This window comes from Cupressus sempervirens, chromosome 10 (genome assembly GCF_028749045.1).
Source record: "Cupressus sempervirens isolate cs-2001-9-10 chromosome 10, ASM2874904v1, whole genome shotgun sequence".
Lineage (NCBI taxonomy): Eukaryota > Viridiplantae > Streptophyta > Pinopsida > Cupressales > Cupressaceae > Cupressus > Cupressus sempervirens.
This window is the reverse complement of record NC_143127.1, coordinates 426,380,285-426,402,146: the sequence shown is the minus strand read 5'-3', so window position 1 is coordinate 426,402,146 and position 21,862 is coordinate 426,380,285. Positions and strand designations below refer to the sequence as shown.

Below are 21,862 nucleotides of genomic sequence, written 5' to 3'. Positions count from 1 at the left end.
AAAAAAAGTAATAAACTTCTGTTGCCGCTGATGATTGCAGGCCTTTCTCCTACCATTCCCCACCCCCCCCCCCCAGGGCGACCTCATCTCCATTTATCTATGAACAAGGCTCCTAGTTGGAGATAGGTGGGTATCTATGTGTCACTGTGAGGAAGGCGAATAGTTAGTGGTGGGCTCCTCCCAAGCCTTCTTCCAACCACGTGAACAACTGGGGTTTTCATGATAGACAGGATCCTCCTCCCTCGGCTGGTGCCACTGTGGCTGCCTTAGGGTAGTGTTTATGTTTTTTATTTATGAATAGTTGTTAAGTGTTTCTGGCTTTGCCATATGAACTTTTGCAAGCGATCTTGTATCTCGACCCATTTTTTGTAAAAATGTAACTTTAACATTTTATTAATAGAAAAATACTATTCATAAAAATAAATAAAAAATCTAAGAATTTAAATTTTATACAATAATCTCCATTCGCATGAAATGGCTGTGCGATGGACGTATTCACATGTGCCTTCCATGTGAATAATTTCAATGTACATTCTACATTATATTATAATAACATGGTAAAAATTTCTCCATGAATGACGTTTTGACGCATGACAGGTGGAACAAAGGATTGTTGGGTTGGCGCACAAATTAAAGTTTTCAATTTGGTCATGAATTCGCCTATGTTGAATGTGAGGTATTGGAACGACGTTTTTGACTTAATATTTCAATTTCAGTAAGACATGCGGTTTGTGTTAATTATTGTTAGTTGGACAGCTATTATTTCTGACCCGAAAATAGCAGCACTATTTATGGGTAGCTTGGACAGCTGTTCGTCCTTATCTATGAATAGCAGTTGTATTTATGGGTGGTTTGGACAGCTGTTTGTCCACTTGTCAAAAATTAGTAAATGGTTATTATTTACTAATTTTAGAGATTCCCTTTTGGACACCTTGCAACCAATTCTATTATTGGCTGTTGAGTTGTCTTAATCTCAGCCGTTGGTTTGTTTTAATCTCGGTCGTTGGTTTACCAACGAGAGTAGTATAAAAAGGGGTCTAGGGGGCATTTGGAGAGTAAGGCAGGAAGCTTTTGGAGAAGCAGTTTGCAGTGTTAGCAAACAGTCTTGCAGTATAAGGCAGGAAGCTTTTGGAGAAGCAGTTTGCAGTGTTAGCAAATAGTCTTGCAGTATAAGGCAGGAAGCTTTTGGAGAAGCAGTTTGCAGTGTTAGCAAACAGTCTTGCAGTATAAGGCAGGAAGCTTTTGGAGAAGCAGTTTGCAGTGTTAGCAAACAGTCTTGCAGTGTTAGCAAGGGAGAAGCTTTCGTGAAGCAGTTTGCAGTGTTAGCAAACAGTCTTGCAGTGTTCGCAAGGGCACAAGGAAGAAGCATTTTGGAGAAGGAGTTTGCAGTGTTAGCAAACAGTCTTGCAGTGTTAGCAAGGGTGCAGTGTTAGCGCAGGGATAGCAGTGAGAAATATCAGCGGGAGAAATTAGGAGGTTGTCGGAGTTCTACCAGTGTGAGGCAAGGAATTTTTTATCTCTTGATTTGCTAAAGTTTAATATAATTTCTCATCTGTAGAACTAGTTTTCCCTTAGGGGTTTTTCCAGGGACAATTTGTCCGAAAATATTGTGTTGATTCTGTTGCGCATTTCTTTCCGTATTTTAAGTGAAGTTGCAGTTGTGTTATTTTTCGATATTAGCTGAGAATTTATTTTCAGCAGTTTAATAATCATTTGTGATAGGAGATTAATAATCAGTGACTGCAATAGTTTGATTTTTCACAGTTTGACTAGCATACAACCAGAGCCCCTTCACAACAAGTATCAATCTCAATCTCAATGATTGTCTTATCCCGTGCCCGCTACTATTGATTTCATGATGAAAGATCAATGTAGAGTATATTAACTAAATGGATGTTTCAACGCATGACACCATTGAGGTTGCCGCAGATAAAATTCTCATTAAGTGGGATGACGGTGCCACGAGAATGCATCATTTTATAATGATAATATAACATAATTAGAGGCTCTAGGCTATTGATATTTCTATAACTGTGGGGTCCACGATTTCCCCTTCTTCCAGGGCTGTCTCTCTCTCCTCTACTCCCCCCAGGGCCCACACCAACAGTGCACAGGGCGACTCCTTATCCAGATTGATACTACCGCAGACAACGGATTTAGGTCTGCTTTTAGTAGCAACATAAATTCTCTTGATTTTTTGGAGCGCCAGCTCTTGGGCATTGACAATTCAGGGCTTAGGGTTGCCTTCATTTTGGTTAAGACTAAAGGATATGGTTTCTATTCCGGTTGTCCACAGATAATCACAGGTTTGGATGAGGGAATCTTATCCTTTTTTATACTATTTTCTACAAATTTTGCTTTAAGGGCATCAAGTTCCGCATGGAGTTACTGGTTAGAGGTAACAGAAAACTTGTGGGGGTTGGCAAGATTCTGGTTCTTAGGGGCTCTCTTGGAAAAGACGGGGCCATTCTTGGGCTTGACTAATGCAAAATCTTTCCTTTTATGTCCTTCCTTTTTGTATAGGAAGCAAACATTTAACCCTCTAAGGAAGGAAGATAACAAGGCAAGTAAATTAACGATCCTCAATTTGAATAGGAATTGGACTCTAGAATTTCATTACTCAGATTAATGGCAATTAGAACCCTAGCATCCGAATGTGGAAGAAGATTATCAATACGATATATTCTAATGACAGAGCTAATTAGGATAAGGACTTTCAAGATGAGAGTCCATTAAAAAAAAGAATATCACCCACAGTAATCCATATAGGACAACAAAGTGCAACACCTTCATCTAGGTTAGCTTTTGGAGGCTAGGGTATGGTAGAAAACATATTAGGATGAATTTTCTAGTATTGTCGTTTTACCTCTTCTTGGTGGTGGTTGTAGTTGTAAAAAATAATAATGAATAAGCCTTTGAAAACTAGGTGGAACAAGGAAAACTAAAACCTAAATCTTTTATTCCAAACACTGTGAACCCAATCATCCATAAACTTTCTTGAGGGAATGCTATCCAAATCCTATGCTACCAAGAATATTGTGGAGATCTTAAGCTTACATTTCTTAGTTCAAATTATTATGGCCATTTGTGCATTTGGCTTGATAGCAATGAATTGGTATTGGGAATCTTACCTCCCTCCTCCGTTTGGAGCCAAGTTGGTCCTAGTTGGTCCTGCTTGAAGAAGTACGCCATTAGGGATATAAGGAGTGCCTTCGATAATGTCTCTTAGATTCCTTGCATTGTTGTTGATCCTCCCGCCCTTTCTTTGGAAACATTACTTTGCCTACCAATAGACCCTGTAAAAAGGTTCGAGTATAGCTTATTAGAGTTGAGGTTGTTATTGATGAGGGACCTTCTGTCAGAGGCAAGGTCTCCTTGATGGTCATGCCCTAATTATAGAAGCCTCAATAAAAAAAGACAATGAACTTATTACCTTATGTTTATATCAGATTTTAGTTATAGCTATAACATAATATCATATTTTTGCATATTTCCATGAAATCAATTTAACCAAGAAATTATATATAAATACGTTTGTACCATTTGTTGTGTGCTTGAAATTTTTATAGTTGTGAGTTACAAAACATCAAAGAAAATTGTTACAAAACATGAAATATTGAAATTCAATTGCATGAATTAGTAGAATTGTGTTAGCTAATCATTTTTGGTTGAAAAGAATAATGGGAACTGCCTTTGTGATAAAGTACATGCATGTTATGTTTTAAGTGTTGTCTTGAATAAAATTTGTAAATATGATGCCAACTATCAAAAGATATTTTGTTTCATGAGAAACCTATTTTGTAGATATTTAAATAGTGTTTAACTCAAATGTTAATTTTTTAAATAAAAACTAGAGAGGTATGATATCACTTTTGAAGAGTCAATTGAACACTCTTAAAAAAACATAGCAAATATAGCCAACACTCAAAAAGTGAAACATTGGCCAAGCCTAAAGAAAAATAGAAAAAGTGAATATAACTAAAATTATATTGATTTTTATCGTCCAATATGTTGGAAAAAGGATCTCAATCCCATACAAAGCCAAGTTGGATTTTGACACAACATGCCCCACTCACAAGATTCATTGCACCTAGCGAGGTGTTAGTCCTTGATCGACACATCATAATTAAGAATATTATTTAGAAGACTTTTGTACCTATGGTTCTCATGATTAGACATAGGAAAACAATTCATTGACCCCGGTGAGAGACAACCTACAAGAGGGAAGATAAACTAGTTCTCATTCCTATGAGAGATGAGATCATCCCCATCAGATTCTGAAGTTGTCGATCTGTATGTCGGCGACTCCTAGGTTCTTGAGACCCTCGCGCATCCTCTGCTTGGTGAACTTCCCCCAGCTGAACTCCCTGAACTTTGGAGGGTTTTCCTTGCTCACCAATTCCTCCATCGGTTTTATCATCGCGGAGTGGGAAGGAATCAAGAACAGCGGAATCGACAGCCGCCTCCGCGTGTCGTTCACCACTGCCCTGTGCTCCACGCTCTCGTACATGTCGTTCGTCAACACCTGCCGTGCCAAAATTTATTCCATATTCCAGTAAGTCGAAGTTCATGAGCACGCAACTATATTACGTCCTAGGGTAGTCCTAATGAAATAATGGGCAGAACAAAAAGATATAGAGAAAGACTTGATTTATAGACTAAAATTGTCAAATAGTGAGAGATGCACCTGGACGCAGTCGGCTACATTGAGGACGAAGGAGTTGGGGATGGGGCGAGCGGGGACCCAGAGGCCGTTGTGTTTGCACTTCACCTCCAATCCGCCCACCTCATCCTGGTACAGAAGCGTCAGCGCCCCAACATCCTTGTGCCTCCCTATGCCCAGCGCCAGCTCCGGGTTCGGGCACTCCGGGTAACTATTCAGCCGCGCAATGCTCATGCAGTCCTCGAAGTACTGGTCGAACCGGTCCTCCGGTAAACCAAGGCTGAGCGCAATCAAGTGGAGCACCCTCGTCAACAACTCCCTCGCGGCCTCCGCGTAGGCCAGGCAGGCTTCTCTGAAATGGGGAAGCCCTTCCGGCCACCGGTTGGTTGCGGTGACCGTGGTGGTGTCGAGGGGGTCGACGGAGATGGGCACCTTGATCTCCCCGCGGGGGGCGAAGTCGAAGACCTCTTTCCAGTCCCTCACATTTTTGGTGCGCTCGGAGTTGAAGTACCCCAACGGGTTTTCTGCGTCTCTGCAGACCCGCTTCTTCTCCTCGAGTGGCAGTGAGAAGAAGTCAGGTGCGGCGGACTCGAGTTGGCGGATGAGATGGTGAGGGACTCCGTGGTTGGTGAGGTAGAAGAACCCCCACTCCCTGCACGCCCTCCCCACGTCCTCCACCGAGCTCTTCTCCATGTCTATCACCGGCACATTCAGCTTGTAATTGTTCACCTCCTCCCCATGAGAACGCTTTGCACTGGCACGGTGCTCTTCCTGCTGGACAAAACCTTCCTCAAACTCCATTATTGCCTATATCAATCTCTATTTCTCTTCTCTATTTCGATATGTGTTAATGACTGTGTTTAATGTCTTAACACGAAAACTTGTAGGGCTGTTTATATAGACTCTCATGCTGTCAAGAGTGGTGATTTTCCTAACTTCCCAGTCAAAACACATGCCTGACTTTAGTCATTCAAATAATGAGTCAAAAGAGCCCCAATTCCGTTCGACCAATCCCTCGCATTCAACAAAGACGATTAAGTTTTTTAAATATCCGAAACTCCCAAGTTGTGACGGAGACTTCTCTGCAGCGACCTCAATTCTATCGTGCATTGACATTGTGGAATTAAAAATGGCACGCACGTGACAATACATCTACCGAGCTCTCTATAAACGACAAAACGCGTGGAGATTCTCTTAAACCACTGTAACACACACTTTCACCCCACTCATAATTTACACCGAAGGCTTTTATATTTTAAATGCATGACTTGATATTAGAAATCAATGGCTTAAAAAATTAAAGAAGCTGCACGACAGTCTACAATATTTCTGCCATCCATTCCAAGTCATAAATGTCAGCGCACCTGTTTCCACAAGCCCTCCTGTGAACCATTTGACAACATATCAACCAAAAGTCGAGTGAAAAATAAAATAGTCTCCACTCGATTTGATTCGGTAGCCTCCACGGCCACTGGTAACATAGAGAAATGAGATATTTTTTTAGGTTTACTGTATTGTTTAGCTTTATAAAATTTCATATATATATATATAGTTTACTTTATATAATTTTATATTATAATTTATTTTAATTTTTCAAATTTATATAATATAAGCATTTTTCATTATATAAAGAAATATATCACATCAATTAGTTTTTATCTCATTTTTCTATCAAATTGTACTTATGATGCAATGTTTCAAAAAACATGTTAAATATATTTGAAAATGAGTAAACAAAAATTTATAATAATATAAAAGTCCATCTCTAAATATGAAAAAGAAAATCTATTAATCTAAATTAAAAACCATTTTGAAGGACACAATATTGATTTTAATAAGTAATCACAATAGTAGAGTAGTTCCATATGATTGAATATAGTAAAGTTATATACAATATTTTTGTATTTATTTATAAATAATTAGTTATTTTAATGAAATTATAACTAACTTAATTTTATATATAAATATTACTTGATAAATAGAAAAATAGAATAAAGTAAATATGAATATTGATATATTTATTATAATATATTTAATTTATTGTGCAAGTTGATATTTTGATATTTTTGAACATATTTTTGTAAAAAAATAAAAAATATGTCACTAGATGATGACAAAAGAGATTATTAAAATACCAAATTTGCAAGCAAGCAAAATATCATCTTTACAAGCAGTTTCCTTTCAATGTTTGTTTTTCATTATTAATTTGTATTTAGTTATCCAATAGTCTTTTTCATCATGGGGCAGTGCCATTGGTGTCATCTCATGCTATTAGATGAAAACTAATTTGGCAACCCTTGTCTCCCATCTCTAACCACTACAGGTAATTCTTGGCCATAATATTTCAATACCAAGGAATTCATACATTGTCCTAGATAGGTGCAACCTGGATGGAAACAAAAAGACAAGAAGTCTTGTGACTAGAATGAGCAGGAGGATGAAGAGTTGAAAGGGCTTTGAAATGCAAAAAAATGAATTCTTTGTGATGGAAGGATTTTAATTGTCAGAGGAAGTGGGGAGCACAGTCTTGAGTTTTACCCTCCAAGTCTTTTAGATCCAATCCCTATCTATCGCTTACCATCGCACATATTGCTTGGCCCTTGTAAACATATCATCTCTTTTCCCTTCTATGCCTATTAGAACATTAATTCAAAGGCTCCAATTTATAAAACCTTTCCTTTTTTCTTCTCCTTGGAGACAATAAAGCCTTTATAGTATGTGATTTGTGGTCATGAATTCTCGTGTGACCACTCAAATTTCCACAACTTAATCTCTTGTTGTAGACCTTGCACACATTCTCATTAACATGATGTGCATTGGTAGCCATCAATATGTGATCCATGACATCAATCTTAATTCATGTGGCATAACTATTGATTTGTGAGCATCAACAATTCAAAATCGTATGCCTTGTCTAAATTAAATGAATTCAGTCCCCATGAAACCCAATTCATGGGATATGTATAATAGATTCCTAGGATATTTTGTTGCTCCTTCAACGACCATCCTTGCCAGAATGATGCCCATTATAGAGTTGAGTGAATCTTGAGGGAATGTTTCTTTCGACACCCCATTGATGAAGGGATCAACTCCCCTTAACACCAAAAATACATAATAGGAATAGTGAAACAACAACAATTACCAAGAACAAAAAATAGGTTTCTTATTATCTCCAAAAGTATGGAATTACAGATTTTTGAAATATAAAATGCAAAGCCACATGGGCATTTTCCTTACAATAGTCCATTAGACAGGACCACCAATAACCACCCAGAACTACCCTAAACAACCCTACGGGCCTTCCTTATATAGGAAATTTTCCACCACCTGGGAAGGTTCTAGAAATTTAGCCCTAACCCTTAAGGAAGATGGACCTTAACTTAATTTATTTTTCACATTTTACTATATAGAGTCAACTCAAAACAATTATAAATTATAAATTTAGGTAGCACAACTTTTGGAAGCCATAACTTTCTAATTGTAACTCTGATTGGCTATTATAACCACTTTTCAAAAATGACAACTCTTGATCTACAATGCCTTGACTAGACAAGCGTTGTCAGCTAGGGCATGACCTCATTTCATACCCTATAAAGCCTTCAAAATTGAGTTCTAATATTTTTTTACCAAAATTCCTCAATAACTTCAGCAATTCAGATGGTATGGAAATTAGGCTCAACTGGTAGGTTGATATATCTAAGATGAACCTCCACTTGTAAAATTAGAATATTCTAAGTCCATATATCTAACTTACTAAAAATAGTAAGTTTCCACAAATAACAACTTTCCACTAAAATAACCCTTATTGAAAATGATAGAAACATAAATATTTTTTGATGATGCAAGAATGCCTTTACACCCATGATGCTCTTGCATTAGAGAGGGACCTAGGAGAAAATCAATAGAGCACCCCAAGATTCTGGATATTCTCCGACATTCGACTTCCAAAGTATTAAGGAAGAAAAAGGAGTATTTATTCTAGTTAGCCAATTGGCATCTAGCACAAGAATAAGTATTTAGAGAAACCTTCATGTTTCTAGCAACCCTAACATAAGCCTCCCTCATGATGATGGTGTCATCCACAAATTGTTCATTGGTGCAAGTTCATGAGGATGGAATGAAGGATTGGGACCATGCCTAGACCCTTCAAAGCTAAGCTTAGATGAATATCTTCCCATGTAGTCAACAATATAGAAATGTAGGGTTATTTCAGTGCAAGGTGAAATTATCCAATGACTAAAGTAACTTCATCATTCCAGAAGTCTGCAAGCTTCAACATGTAGACAAATTAGTAGTGCTAGAAAGAAAATTATACACATGATGGATTGAATTGTTCCATTATAGGGTGTGTTTACTTGTGGGTGAAGGTGGACTAGAGACTCAAGTAATTTTAAAATTGCTAAGTTATTCAAACTATTTGAAAATATTTGGACGAAATTTTTATATGATGACTTCATAAATTAGACTATAGGTAGCATTTCCAAGTGGTAATGAATCTATAATTTCTTTCTTGTGAATCAAATTCAAGAATTTCTCTTATTGTGATTTTTTTGTTTAATGGTTAGTATTTATCAATAGCTCAAATTGATTATGGTTATTCAATTTTAGGATGATGAAGTCTAAATGGTTTAAATAATTTTTTAATTTATAAAATTTATCTTTTGGATGATTTTTGAGGTAATTTTAATCTAAAAATATTAATTATTACAAGGTTATTAATGTTGTGTCTTTTAATGCTTTGATTTTGAAAAAGTTGGGCAAACATTGTTTGAAAAATTGAAGCCATACTTTGTGAGATCAAACAAAGTGTTTGAAACTTGGTGTTGTCATCATCATATTGAGTTTGATCTCCACTATCAGGTATTTTGAAAGTTTATAGAAGACACATATGGTTTTCATGCTGCTCCTGCTAGTAGGAGAAGTAAGTTTATATCATCCATTTTGTGTGACAACATAGATGATCCAACTAGTAAAATAAATTGCATCAAAAGATTATGTGAAACATGTGGTGAATTGGTTCTATTTCTTTTGAAAACTGAAAATATTGATGTAACAAAAATATTGAATTGCAAAAGTTACAAGAATGTCCACGAGTGACGTTTGGACGCGTGACAGGGGAAACATATAATTGTTGAGTTGGCGCACAAAGTATAGTTTTCAGTCCGCCCATGGATTTACCTATGTTGAATGTGAGGTATTGGAACGACGTTTTTGACTTATTACTTTAATTTCAGTCAGGCATGCGGTTTGACTGGCATACAACTAGAGTAGAGCCCCTTCGCAGCAAGTGTCAATCTCAATGGATGTATTATCCCGTGCCCGCCACTATTGAATATTCAACGATGAAATAAAATGAATGGATGTTTCAACGCATGGCATAATTGAGGTTGCCGCAGACAAAATTCTCAGTGAGTAGGATGAAAATGAGTGGGATGACTATGACACGAGAATGCATCATTATACAATGAAAATATAACAAAGACACCTGGCTTACAATGACAACTATTTATTCGAGGAAAATTAAGTGAAGAGAGCAGCGGATTTGATTACCAAACTTCAAAGAAGGAGAGACAAGTTAACCAGAACTTTACAACTGACTAGTTCCACTCCCGACTCGGGAGGGTGATTGCATGGGTCCCATAGACTACTTTAGTCTCGTGGATGTCATTAAAATCTATCATATCATAGTCATCACGCATAGGATGCATAAAGTTGTCGGATAGCCATCGGGAGTGAGATGGTGCCCTTTTAACTTATTATTTTAATAACCTCAGTCAGGCATGTGTTTTGACTGGAATGTAAGCCTAGCAAAATCACCACAGGTGACTGCATAGTCTATATAAACAACCATACAGGTTTCTTAAGATAAACAGCAGTTCAGGTTGTCATGTTAAGACATTAAACTCAGAAAACTAACACATAGGGAAGTAGAGATTGATATAGGCAATAATGGAGTTTGAGGAAGGTTTCGTTCAGCAGGAAGAGCACCGCGCCAGTGCAAAGCGTTCTCAGGGAGAGGAGGTGGACAATTACAAGCTGAATGTGCCGGTGATAGACATGGAGAAGAGCTCGGTGGAGGACGTGGGGAGGGCGTGCAGAGAGTGGGGGTTCTTCTACCTCGTCAACCACGGAGTCCCTCACCATCTCATCCGCCAACTCGAGTCCGCCGCTCCCGACTTTTTCTCGCTGCCGCTCGAGGAGAAGAAGCGGGTGTACAGAGACGCGGAGAACCCGTTGGGATACTTCAACTCCGAGCGCACCAAAAATGTGAGGGACTGGAAAGAGGTCTTCGACTTCGCCCCCCGCGGGGAGATCAAGGTGCCCATCTCCGTCGATCCCCTCGACACTACCACAGTCACCGCCACCAACCGGTGGCCCGACGGACTCCCCCATTTCAGGGAAGCCTGCCTGGCCTACGCGGAGGCCGCGAGGGAATTATTGACGAGGGTGCTCCACTTGATTGCGCTCAGCCTTGGTTTACCAGAGGACCGGTTCGACCAGTACTTCGAGGACTGCATGAGCATTGCGCGGCTGAACAGTTACCCAGAGTGCCCGAACCCGGAGCTAGCGCTGGGTATAGGGAGGCACAAGGACGTTGGAGCGCTGACGCTTCTTTACCAGGATGAGGTGGGCGGATTGGAGGTGAAGTGCAAGCACAACGGCCTCTGGGTCCCCGCTCGCCCCATCCCCAACTCCTTCGTCCTCAATGTCGCCGACTGCGTCCAGGTATTTTATCTCCCTATTATTTCATTAGGACTACCGTAGGCCGTAGTATTGTTGTGCGCTCATGAATTTTGACTGACTGGAATATGGAATGAATTTTGGCACGGCAGGTGTTGACGAACGACTTGTACGAGAGCGTGGAGCACAGGGCGGTGGTGAACGACACGCGGAGGCGGCTGTCGATTCCGTTGTTCTTGATTCCTTCCCACTCCGCGATGATAAAGCCGATGGAGGAACTGGTGAGCAAGGAGAACCCTCCAAAGTTCAGGGAGTTCAGCTGGGGGAAGTTCACCAAGCAGAGGATGCGCGAGGGTCTCAAGAACCTCGGGGTCGCCGACATACAGATCGACAACTTCAGAATCTGATGGGGATGATCTCATGGGAATGAGAGTTCGTTTTCTAGGCAGAGAGCCATGTGGATCGTAGGTTTTCTTGTTGGACTACTAATATCAGAATTGGGAATTGGGGAAGAAGGGCCTTTTCAAATAATAACATTCTTGATTCAAATGTGTGGATCAAGGGTGCGCGTCTCTTTAGGTTCAATGAATCTTATGAGTGGTGTGTCTCGTGTTAAAATTCACTTTTCCCAACTTACAATAGAAAATGATGTAATTTATTTATCTATATAGTTTTAGTTAGAGTCAGTTTATTATTAATTTTTTTCTAGATTTAGCTAATGTTTTAGCTTCTAAACATCATTTATGTGTTCTAAGTTTTCCAAACATTGTCTTAATGACTTCTCAGAAGTGATCTTTTATCTCTTTTTTTTTTTTTTTTCACACTGTACTTTTATTTAATTCTTGATACAAATCAATGCTATTAGATTTCCAACATCTATGAAGTGCAGTCGGTTTTATTTGGTTTTATTTTCTTTATTCTCTGGATTTGGTTGTGTATGTTACTTTTTGTATCGATATATTAGTTTCCCAACATTCATGAAGTATATTATTAATGTATTATTTTAAATGATTGGGAAAATCTCATTTTGGAAATATTTGAATAATAATTTATCAAAAAAATAACGCAATAACTTACATCACATGAATTGTGGTTAAATCAAGGTGATAAAAAGACAATTATTTGTATATGCCAGCTAAGCAAAAACAAGCACCAGATGCTATATTTTCAATCAGTAATTCTATAACAGGTAATCTTATCATATTGGCAATGCATTTAAGATGAGGGGGTTAAATATTTTAGTAACCTTCTTGCTCCACTCCTCTCCACACAACCTTAAGAATAGCTTGATTTTGAACTTCTGAATGCAATCCGAACCTTGATAATATGTAAGGATAATCATGCTCTTATGGATCCCTTTACATAAATGAAAATTCATTAACTAACATTCTCTCAATGCCTGTGGATAAGGAGTTAGGCCCCAATGGCTTTACTTCCCTCTTGTCACATGTTTTGACCTTCCTTTTGCAACAGAAGAGTCTAGGAAGAGTGCTTCTATGCTCAAAACACAATATCATTAATTTAATAGGCAAAAACAACAGTTACATTATATGTTAAGATTTTTCATTTTGTTTAGAACCATTAAAGTTTAAATATAACTTATATTTAAAATAATATTATAGTAGTTGATAATAGTAAATTACATTTTGCGTTAAAAAGTTGGATCATTTGTGTTGAGTATAAAGATTTGACATAACAAGAGTTATGGTTAGCAAAAGGTATTGAGATCATTGAGGACACATATATAAATTATATATTTAATAAGAATGTGATATTATTCTAATGACAAATGATATTTTTTTAGCTATTAAAAATTCCATTATTAAATTTTGGTCAAATATTTATGAAATTAACTTTTTCAAAATGTGGATTTCGAAAACTTTGCATTTGTTTCAAAATTGGTAAAATGGAATTAGAATACCAAACTTCTAATTTTGTCTCAATACTAGGTTTTTCGACTTCCTACTAGCAAGTAGGAATTGAAAATCAAAACTTGGCTATGTTTTTTTGAGGAGTGTAAAAATAATAGATTGGACTAATTTTTAGAGTATGCTTGCAACTCTAAGCTTACGCATAAAAAATGTGCCTTCATACTCATCTTCCGAGTGAAATAAATGGTTCAAGTAAAATTCTAAAAATAAGAATGAAGATTTGCAAAACCTTGGTTTGGTTAAATTGAGATTTATAGTATTCTTGATTTCTAGAATTCCATGAACCAAACAGATCATTAAGAATATTCCTCACTAGATGTGCTAAACCACACTTTGAAGCCTATAAACAAATACATTGAAATTAATTTTAAACATTTGATTAAGACAAAACTAAACCCAAAAAAAAAACCAACACCACAGGCTATCCATAAAATATAGATTACTCAAAACACTCGACTTGAAATAACAATTTTAATAGAAAACATCTTCTACTTACCATACGCTATCCAACCTTTCAAACAAAAACACAAACTTCATATTCAAACAAAATCAAACAGTAAAGCTAACAACATATGCTATCCAGACATTCAAGCAGAAACACAAAACTTCGTATTCAAACACAATAACGTATTTGTGCTTTGCAGAGCTACTAAAGAGTTCGAGACCATTAAAACACAATGCCAAACACTGTCATCTTCATAGAAATTAATGGCGTCTTTTGTAAGAGTAACCGACAGTCCTCCCTTCATGCGCATGTTGAAGTCAAGTGTATACCTCGCAACAAATCCCTCTTCCACCTTCACACCAAAACTATGAACAACAGAAGCCACGATTGATTTCATCTGAATCAATGCCATGTCTTTTCCTAGACATATCCTCGGCCCGGCGTTGAACGCCGCAAACTTGTAAGCACTTTCTCCCACAAACTCCCCATTTTTCAACCATCTATCGAGCTTAAACTCCTCGCAGTCCTCACCCCAAATCTCCCCCTCAACATGCATACTAGGTGCTTATGCGGGTCGTGAAGGCACCGGGGAGATTTGAACCCATGACCAGGCCAAAACCAGGCTCTGATACCAATTGTTGAGCCCATTTGCCGTTGCACCAAAAGCCATGACTATTAGTGAACATGGAACACCACATAATTAACCACCTGTGAACAGGGGAGCGCGTCGCATCACCTAACAATCTTCCCCTCGACGCGCATACCAGGTGCTTATGCGGGTCGTGAAGGCACCGGGGAGATTTGAACCCATGACCAGGCCAAAACCAGGCTCTGATACCAATTGTAGGGCCCATTTGCCGTTGCACCAAAAGCCATGACTGTTAGTGAACATGGAACACCACATAATTAACCACCTGTAAGTAGGGGAGCGCGTCGCATCACCCAACAAAATGCATTTCATCCTGCCCATTGCGTACGCGCTGTACTCAACACTCCATCCTTTCCCAACAAATCGACCGTCTGGTAAAACATCGTCTCGAACAGCAGCTCTGGAATTGAGGGGCACGGGAGGATACAAGCGCAGAGACTCGCATACAGCTGCATGAAGATACTGCATTTCTCTCAACTCTTCGTAGCTGAAAACAACCCACTTATCACATTCTTTAACCCCATTTGATCTTTTCGCTAAGATCCCCATAATCTCAGAGAAAATCCCCTTTTCCACTGTGGGAAGAGATGACAGTACCCAGAAGAACCAAGTCAGAGAAGTAGAAGAAGTATCTCTGCCCGCCAACATGAAATTAACAATCATATCTCGCAGAAACAGATCGGATTTGTCAGTCAGCACATCTGATTTCTCTTCAATAGTCTGAGTTGAATCTTCATTATCATAATTACCAGTGCCAGAAGTTGTCATGAATCTGTAAAGAAGGTCGTCTCTGGGTCGAGACCCACTTTTCTTATTTTCAATATCCGAAATCTCCTTCCTTCTGGATCGAATAAGACCCAATGCAAATTCGTCCACCACAGCGATGGCTTCTCTCAAACGCCTTTCAGAGCCAATATTGAACATCTTTTTGATTCCCCAGACAAAGGGCGCGGCGTAAAAGATCCTCCCGAAGATTAACTCCGTGGCATCGTCAAAAGCTCTGGCAAATGGCAGCCGAGAAAGAGAGGGATGAAGATACGCAGGATCCACTCCGAAGGCAACTCTGCAGATGTTATCAAATGCAAATCTCTGCAGAATGTCCTGCAAATTTACAGAGACTCCATTGTTGCAGACATTGGAGAGGACGGGCATCAGGCGATCTGTGATCTCGGTCTGCACAGTCTCGACTACGAAGTTTCTGAGGGATTTAGTGTTGAATTCGTAGCTGGCGGCCTTCCTCTGCATCTTCCACTGCTCTCCGTCGGCATTGAAGATTCCTCCGCCCATGAAATCCCACACAGGAAACTTCAAACGCGGTGTTTTTTCGTAGTTATGGAATCTTGTCTTGAGGATGTGCTCCACATTTGCAGTGTGGGCAGTGAGATGGCCATTTATTCCGACTGGGCGGCGGTAATGGACTGTTGAAGAGGGAGAAGTGAGGAGTATTTCTGCTGCCCAGTCGTGAAACCTGTGCCGAATTTTTATCCAGGTGGGGAGAGAGCCGAGTATGGGATAGAGTCAGCCCATCTGAATCACATTTCTTCCGTAACAAGTACAGTGTGAAGATGAATATGAGAGGTACCAGTGCAATAAAACAAGGGAAGAAAAACATCTCGTACTGAACCATGTTCACTGCTGGTTTGCACAGGTAAATGATTTCGCCCATTCTTATGGCTTGAGATGAGATGTTTTGGAGGGAATCCTGAATATTGTAATCTAAGGTTTTGAGCGTTAATGTTTGGTACGGAATAATCAAGTCCGTCTCGATTGAAGGAAATGGTGTGCTTTGGGAGAATTCATTGCTTTCTCCCGCTGTAAATCAAGCTGTTCACACACGGGATGATGCCCAAGGTTGCTTGGTAAATAACATGCAAGTCTGCCTCGTTTGAGAATTTCGGCCTAGAATATGGGGAAAGGGTGTGCTTTCCGAGGATCCATCACATCGTGCCGCAGAGGATCGACTGCCTCGGGTATGCCCCCGCCATGCCCCCATCCTCATGCCATATGCCTCTTCCGCGTGGCCCGTGGCTATACAGCCACGAAAATGCACTTCCTTTACATTGCTTTTTCTAACTTTTTAAAAAATTGACTAAGTCTTCTCTTTCGTATGAAAGTACATTTTCGTGGCTGTATAGACATTGCCGTCCGCATGCCCATCCAGCCGCCTTGCATCCCTATCGTACTCGCCTCTGACGGTGACGCAGCCAAGTACAAACGCGTTCAGGAAGGTGGGGAGTTTAGGCAGGGATTTATGCCGAGATGGGATTGCCAGCGCCAAACAAAATTTACAAACCAACATGGATATCAATGTCATCAAGCCCACACCAACTTCCTTAAGAAAAAAGAAGCCGGAAGCCTGCTCATTTCGCCATTGTCTTTCTTGTTCTTTCTATCCATCCCCGTTCTGGTCTGGAGCATTTTGTGTTCAGCATATTGTTTGGAGCATATTGTGTTCTGCTGAAGCTTCTCAACCGTCCAAAAATCTTACTACTGCTACGCTGGTAAAAGGTATGTGCGCAGCATGTTTTACTTTGATTTTGCCATGTCCATATAGTTTTGCTTCAAACATGCATTTCAGCCATTGTTGAATTCAAACATGCATACTGTATACTGTCTTCTGGTCACAGTAACTGCGGATAGTTTTTCTCTTTCAATGTTATCGTTCGGGACTTCTTTGCTTCCGTATTGTACAAAAATTCATCATGCAATTTTTATTGTTTTTCAAGTTACATTTCTTTACCAATCAGTATATGTTTAAACATTTTTTTGAAAACTTATTCATTCAGTCGTGAAAGGTAGATCAAACTCCAGATATTTATTTTTACCTCATTTGTACAAATGACCACGACAATGCTCTCTCCGCCATATTTATGAATATAAATCTAATACTTAGTTTTTGTAATCGTGGAATTCTAGTCGATAATGACTAATAATCCACTTAAATCTTAGATAATAGCTTTTGGATTAAATTATGTGTTAGTTTCTCTATTAATATTTAGAATTATATTTTTAATCTATTATTAATATGGAGTAGTGCTAATAGATATATAAAAGATGTAATATTATTTTGTTGAAAAATGTTGTATAATTATATTTTTTTAATTTATTATGTTTCTTTGGAGTGGCTGTTATTTAAGAATTGTAATAATATCTAATTATTAAAATTAGTTATAGAATTTTTTTTATATTTTTTGTTTTTCATTTGGTATAATTATATGAATAGTTGTAAAGAATACGATCAATGCCTCTTTCTATATGTTATCAATCATTACATTCTATATAATTATATATGGATTTATATGACATAAATGAAATGAAAAGGTTTGTAAGTATAATATTAAATTTGCAAAATATACAAAATGATTGATTGTATAAATCAAAAAAAAATCTAACAATATTTAAGTTATAATATTTTTAATGAAAAGTAATGTCCTAAGATTTCTTAACTACATTATTCCTATGTTAGGTTTCTTAATGTCTATTTGAAATAGAAAATATAATCTCTTTAGGACTAACCTATGTTATTCATATTAATATACAAGTACGCACAAACTAGCTTACATAAATGAGAAATAATTAGAAATAGATAATTTAGAAAACTTAACTTGCTACTTTGTGAAATAAGATTGAAGATAAGAATAATTAAATCTATACTAGAAAAATGTATTTAAAATTCGATTGGCACAAAAACTAAGACATATTGGAAATAAAATAGATAATGATAACATGACATTTTCCTTAAATTTTATATTGGATCAATACTCTCTCAAAGATGAAATCATACGTCTAGGGTACCATTTTGATAATGGACTAATCTTTTGAGTGTTAATTCAACCTACACTTTTTTAAATCATATACTCTTGTTCACATATTCATGGGAATCTTATTGAACCTAAATCATAGCATGCACATTTGTGACATACTAAAGAATCCTCTTATTTTCAAACAATAATGCCCCAAAATTATTTTTTCTTGTCATACAAGACAATGGGGATCACCACAAGTGAATAAAAAAGAGTGTTGATCTTATTTCTTTTACCACATTCAAAAGGGAGAAGACCCAAACAACTAAAAAAAAAATTCAAATATTGAACAAGTGCAATTAATTTTCACTTAATGAAATGGAAATGAGATGATTGACAATGATATATAAGATCTAGAGAAAACTAGGAAAGAAGGTTGAATTTTAGAAAAAGGAAATCCAAAGAAATATAATAGACAAATTTTGATGTTGAAAACAAAATTATAAGATAATAACTAATCTAATGATTCTAAAAATTAAATAAATGATACAATTTTAACCATAATTAAACATGAGTTGAATATGACTATTTTAATAATAAAATAAATAGTATACACATATAATTAGAATAATATCTATTATATTATTCTACATTTAAAATAGTATAATTAAAATAGGTCAAGTAATTTACATTAGATCATATAAAAAAAATCTAGTTTTTAAATTAAGCATGAATCTACATCATCTAGTATAAAATACATGATTGTAAGTTTGGGCTCCTTGGGGCATTTCTTTTATACTACTATCCATGAGTTATACACTATTTGCATTAAGTATTATAAGGGACTTTTATCAACACCTATGAAGGTTATAGTAAATGTATTCGAACAAGCACTTATGGGGCTATGTAATGTGTAGTGAAATGATTATAGCTTCACACATAATTATGTCATTTATCTATGTATTTGTATTAAAATTGTACTCATAAATCAAATTTAAACTTTACAGATTTGTAAACTTGCGAAACTTTCACATTATATCACAATTTATATTTATAATTAGCTAAGTAAGTAGTCATAAGAAATAAATTATAATCTAATAGGATCAATGGGTTATGGGTACAATCTACTATCTATAGTTTCTCTTCACCTTTACTTAATAAAATCTCCCACATATTTAATTTCTCTTGAATTAAAAAATAGTACATAGAAAGCATAAGATGTGCCTAATTATAAAAGTTTCAAAGGCTTAAAATAAGAAAAGAAAACTACAAAAGAGGGACATTAATGGGAGACAACAGGTGAGAAGAGCTTAATGATCAAAAGGTGATAAGACTAGGGTCCCCAAGTATTCTCCATCCCCTGTGAAGAACTAATATTTGTTGTGAATATAAAGTATAAGAGGATGATAAGGTGAGAAAGGTTTTTATTTCCCATCCTTTATTGTATTTTTGGGAAATGAAAGATTATAAAACAATTTTATTATATTAGATGTTGATAATACATTACTAATATAAAAAATGATTTCTATTAAAAGATGACAAACCTATTGTCCCAAATTTTTGTAGTTTCAAAACTTGGGATTGATTATTAAATTTTAAATCTTTTAGGAATTTGGCACACATTTCAAGGTGTATTTTTATCTCTCAATAAAATTGTCCTGGGATGTGTGGTCTAATCTTTGAAAATGTCCCTCCCATATTGTACTATGGATATAGGAATATTTTGACAACTAACTTTACCTTTTTAAGGAACCGACATGTAGAAAACTGCCAACTATATTTTTGGAACCATCTAGAAAAATTGCAAGGTTGAGATTCATATTTCTCAACATTCTCCCCCTCATTGAATACCTTACAAGTATATAAAGGTTATCTAATGTACCAAGATCAAAAGGGGAAATATGATGGATCAAGTTCACCAAATGGATATGGTGAACCCATGCATATAATGAATATCTAACTACAAAATTAGAAAGTATGAAGCATGAAAGCATCAACTTCACCAAAATGTATATGGTGAACCAATGTGTACAATGACTAACTAGAAAATTAGAAAGTATGAAGGATGAAATTTTTGGGTTCATCAAAATGTATATGGAGGAGAACCTATAGTATGTAAAGGACATCAAACACCATGATGAAAAGGGGAAATGTAAAAGGTTGGGCTCACCAAAATGTATAATGTAAATTGTTAATAATGATAGATTTTCACTTCGTTGGGCCATACATTGGAAATGGGGATCCTAAATTATTACCCCCTAAAATATTTTAAATCTAATTAAAAAAACCCAAATAGATAAAGGGGTGCCAACACAAGATCTAGGTCCTTTTAAGATGTTGATTCTAGGATCCCTTTTGGGTGGGGGGCTTTCTATGAATATATAAATGCATAGAAAGAAATGTGATAAATATGAAAGGATAGTTAAGTACACACTAATGCAATGATAAATAATAAGATAATATATCTAGTGTATCAAAGTAAGTGATATGAAAGAAAACAAAAGAAGATGCACTCACCTTGAGAGTTAGTAGAGGAAGTCACTTTAGATCTATAGAAACCCTTTTAGCCTCTACTAAAACTGAAAATAGATTAACATCTTGTAATCTAAGAGTTGAACCTTTTTATCAAGAAAATACAAAAAATACATGAACAAGTTGGACACAGAGTGACCTATACTATTATAGGTTGAACTTGAGGTGAACTATACCTTAAAGGGTTGAATTTAGGGGTTTTGGGACTACAACTACAATTGTGCCTTTAGATCTATAATTTTGAATTTGCTAAATCTACATCTAAACACAAAAAAGGAAAAAAATTGCCAAAGGTAAGCCCCCATTAAGGAATTAACCTTGAAATAAAATAAGTAAAGTATATAAGACAAGATAAAATGTAATTATTGTCTTTCTTGTCAAACATTGGTATTTTTCTTTCAAATTCTCTTTGATCCCAAGTAAGAAGGACCTAAGATGTACATACCTCCTTTTCCAAGTATTTTTTTCCCATTGTTAGTACTTGTAATTTATCCTAGAGTTTTTATATTAGAGAGGCTTGTCTAAGCTAAGAAATATTAGACTCTTTCTCCTATATATTTTTTAGATGTTTATTATTTTCCTTCCTACTTCTTCTATAGCTGCATTTATATATGTCTTCACATATAATTTCCATGTAAATTTTGTGTTCTCTTTCTATACGAATGACAAGAGTTGCATAATTTTGGTCTCCAAAGGTTTTACCCTTGTCTAAAAGGGATCAATCACAACATTTATTTTGCCTATATTTATGGAAGTCTTTTGAAGTTGGTATACCCTATTAATGATATATGAAACAATTATTATTTTAAAAGAAATAATTAAATAAATGTCACACAATTTATTTTATAAGAAAAATGATTATTTTACATTTAAATTAAATAAAACACCCCTCATCTTATAATTTTTATGGAGTTTTACACTCTACATCTCTTAATTAAATGTTAATTGCACATTCTCTTATGTGGGTCACACCTTTTCATTTAATTTTCATTTTCCCTCTAATCTAGTAATACCTCTTGGCTTTGTTATATTATTGCATATCTTGTGTTTTCTCGTTGCTTTGTTCATTGCGAGCGAGTGTTCAAGCATAAATGAAAGGTACAACAGAGAAAAATGCGTTGCAAGGATTACTAGGTATTTTGTTGGATCTCTATAACACTTGGATTTGGAACTAAAATGAACATCTCACATGTTTGGCTTGAGTTCTTTTACATGCTT

The 21,862-nt window shown here is 36.6% G+C and overlaps 2 protein-coding genes and 1 pseudogene across 2 annotated transcripts; 1 reads left to right on the top strand and 2 right to left on the bottom strand.

The window, feature by feature from the left end:
• Positions 1-3,969: 3,969 nt before the first annotated feature.
• Positions 3,970-5,533, bottom strand: LOC149534529 (protein LATERAL BRANCHING OXIDOREDUCTASE 1-like). The gene is made up of 2 exons (XM_089804860.1): positions 4,688-5,533; positions 3,970-4,525 (listed from the first exon to the last, which is right to left on the bottom strand). The coding sequence occupies exons 1-2, from the start codon at positions 5,462-5,464 to the stop codon at positions 4,271-4,273; spliced, it is 1,032 nt and encodes a 343-aa protein (XP_089660986.1). The 5' UTR covers positions 5,465-5,533; the 3' UTR covers positions 3,970-4,270.
• A 4,987-nt stretch (positions 5,534-10,520) lies between these two features.
• On the top strand, positions 10,521-12,042 carry LOC149534528 (protein LATERAL BRANCHING OXIDOREDUCTASE 1-like). The gene is made up of 2 exons (XM_089805048.1): positions 10,521-11,389; positions 11,497-12,042. The coding sequence occupies exons 1-2, from the start codon at positions 10,613-10,615 to the stop codon at positions 11,749-11,751; spliced, it is 1,032 nt and encodes a 343-aa protein (XP_089661174.1). The 5' UTR covers positions 10,521-10,612; the 3' UTR covers positions 11,752-12,042.
• Positions 12,043-13,787: 1,745 nt separating this feature from the next.
• Positions 13,788-16,529, bottom strand: LOC149534527 (cytochrome P450 CYP94D108-like; annotated as a pseudogene).
• Between the last annotated feature and the right edge of the window lie 5,333 nt (positions 16,530-21,862).

Bases quoted from the DNA above. Each gene is read 5' to 3' on its own strand.
- LOC149534529 (XM_089804860.1), bottom strand. From the start codon at position 5,464: ATGGAGTTTGAGGAAGGTTTTGTCCAGCAGGAAGAGCACCGTGCCAGT. The intron at 4,526-4,687 runs GTGCATCTCTCA...TTGGCACGGCAG, and splicing joins ATGTAGCCGACTGCGTCCAG to GTGTTGACGAACGACATGTA.
- LOC149534528 (XM_089805048.1), top strand. From the start codon at position 10,613: ATGGAGTTTGAGGAAGGTTTCGTTCAGCAGGAAGAGCACCGCGCCAGT. The intron at 11,390-11,496 runs GTATTTTATCTC...TTGGCACGGCAG, and splicing joins ATGTCGCCGACTGCGTCCAG to GTGTTGACGAACGACTTGTA.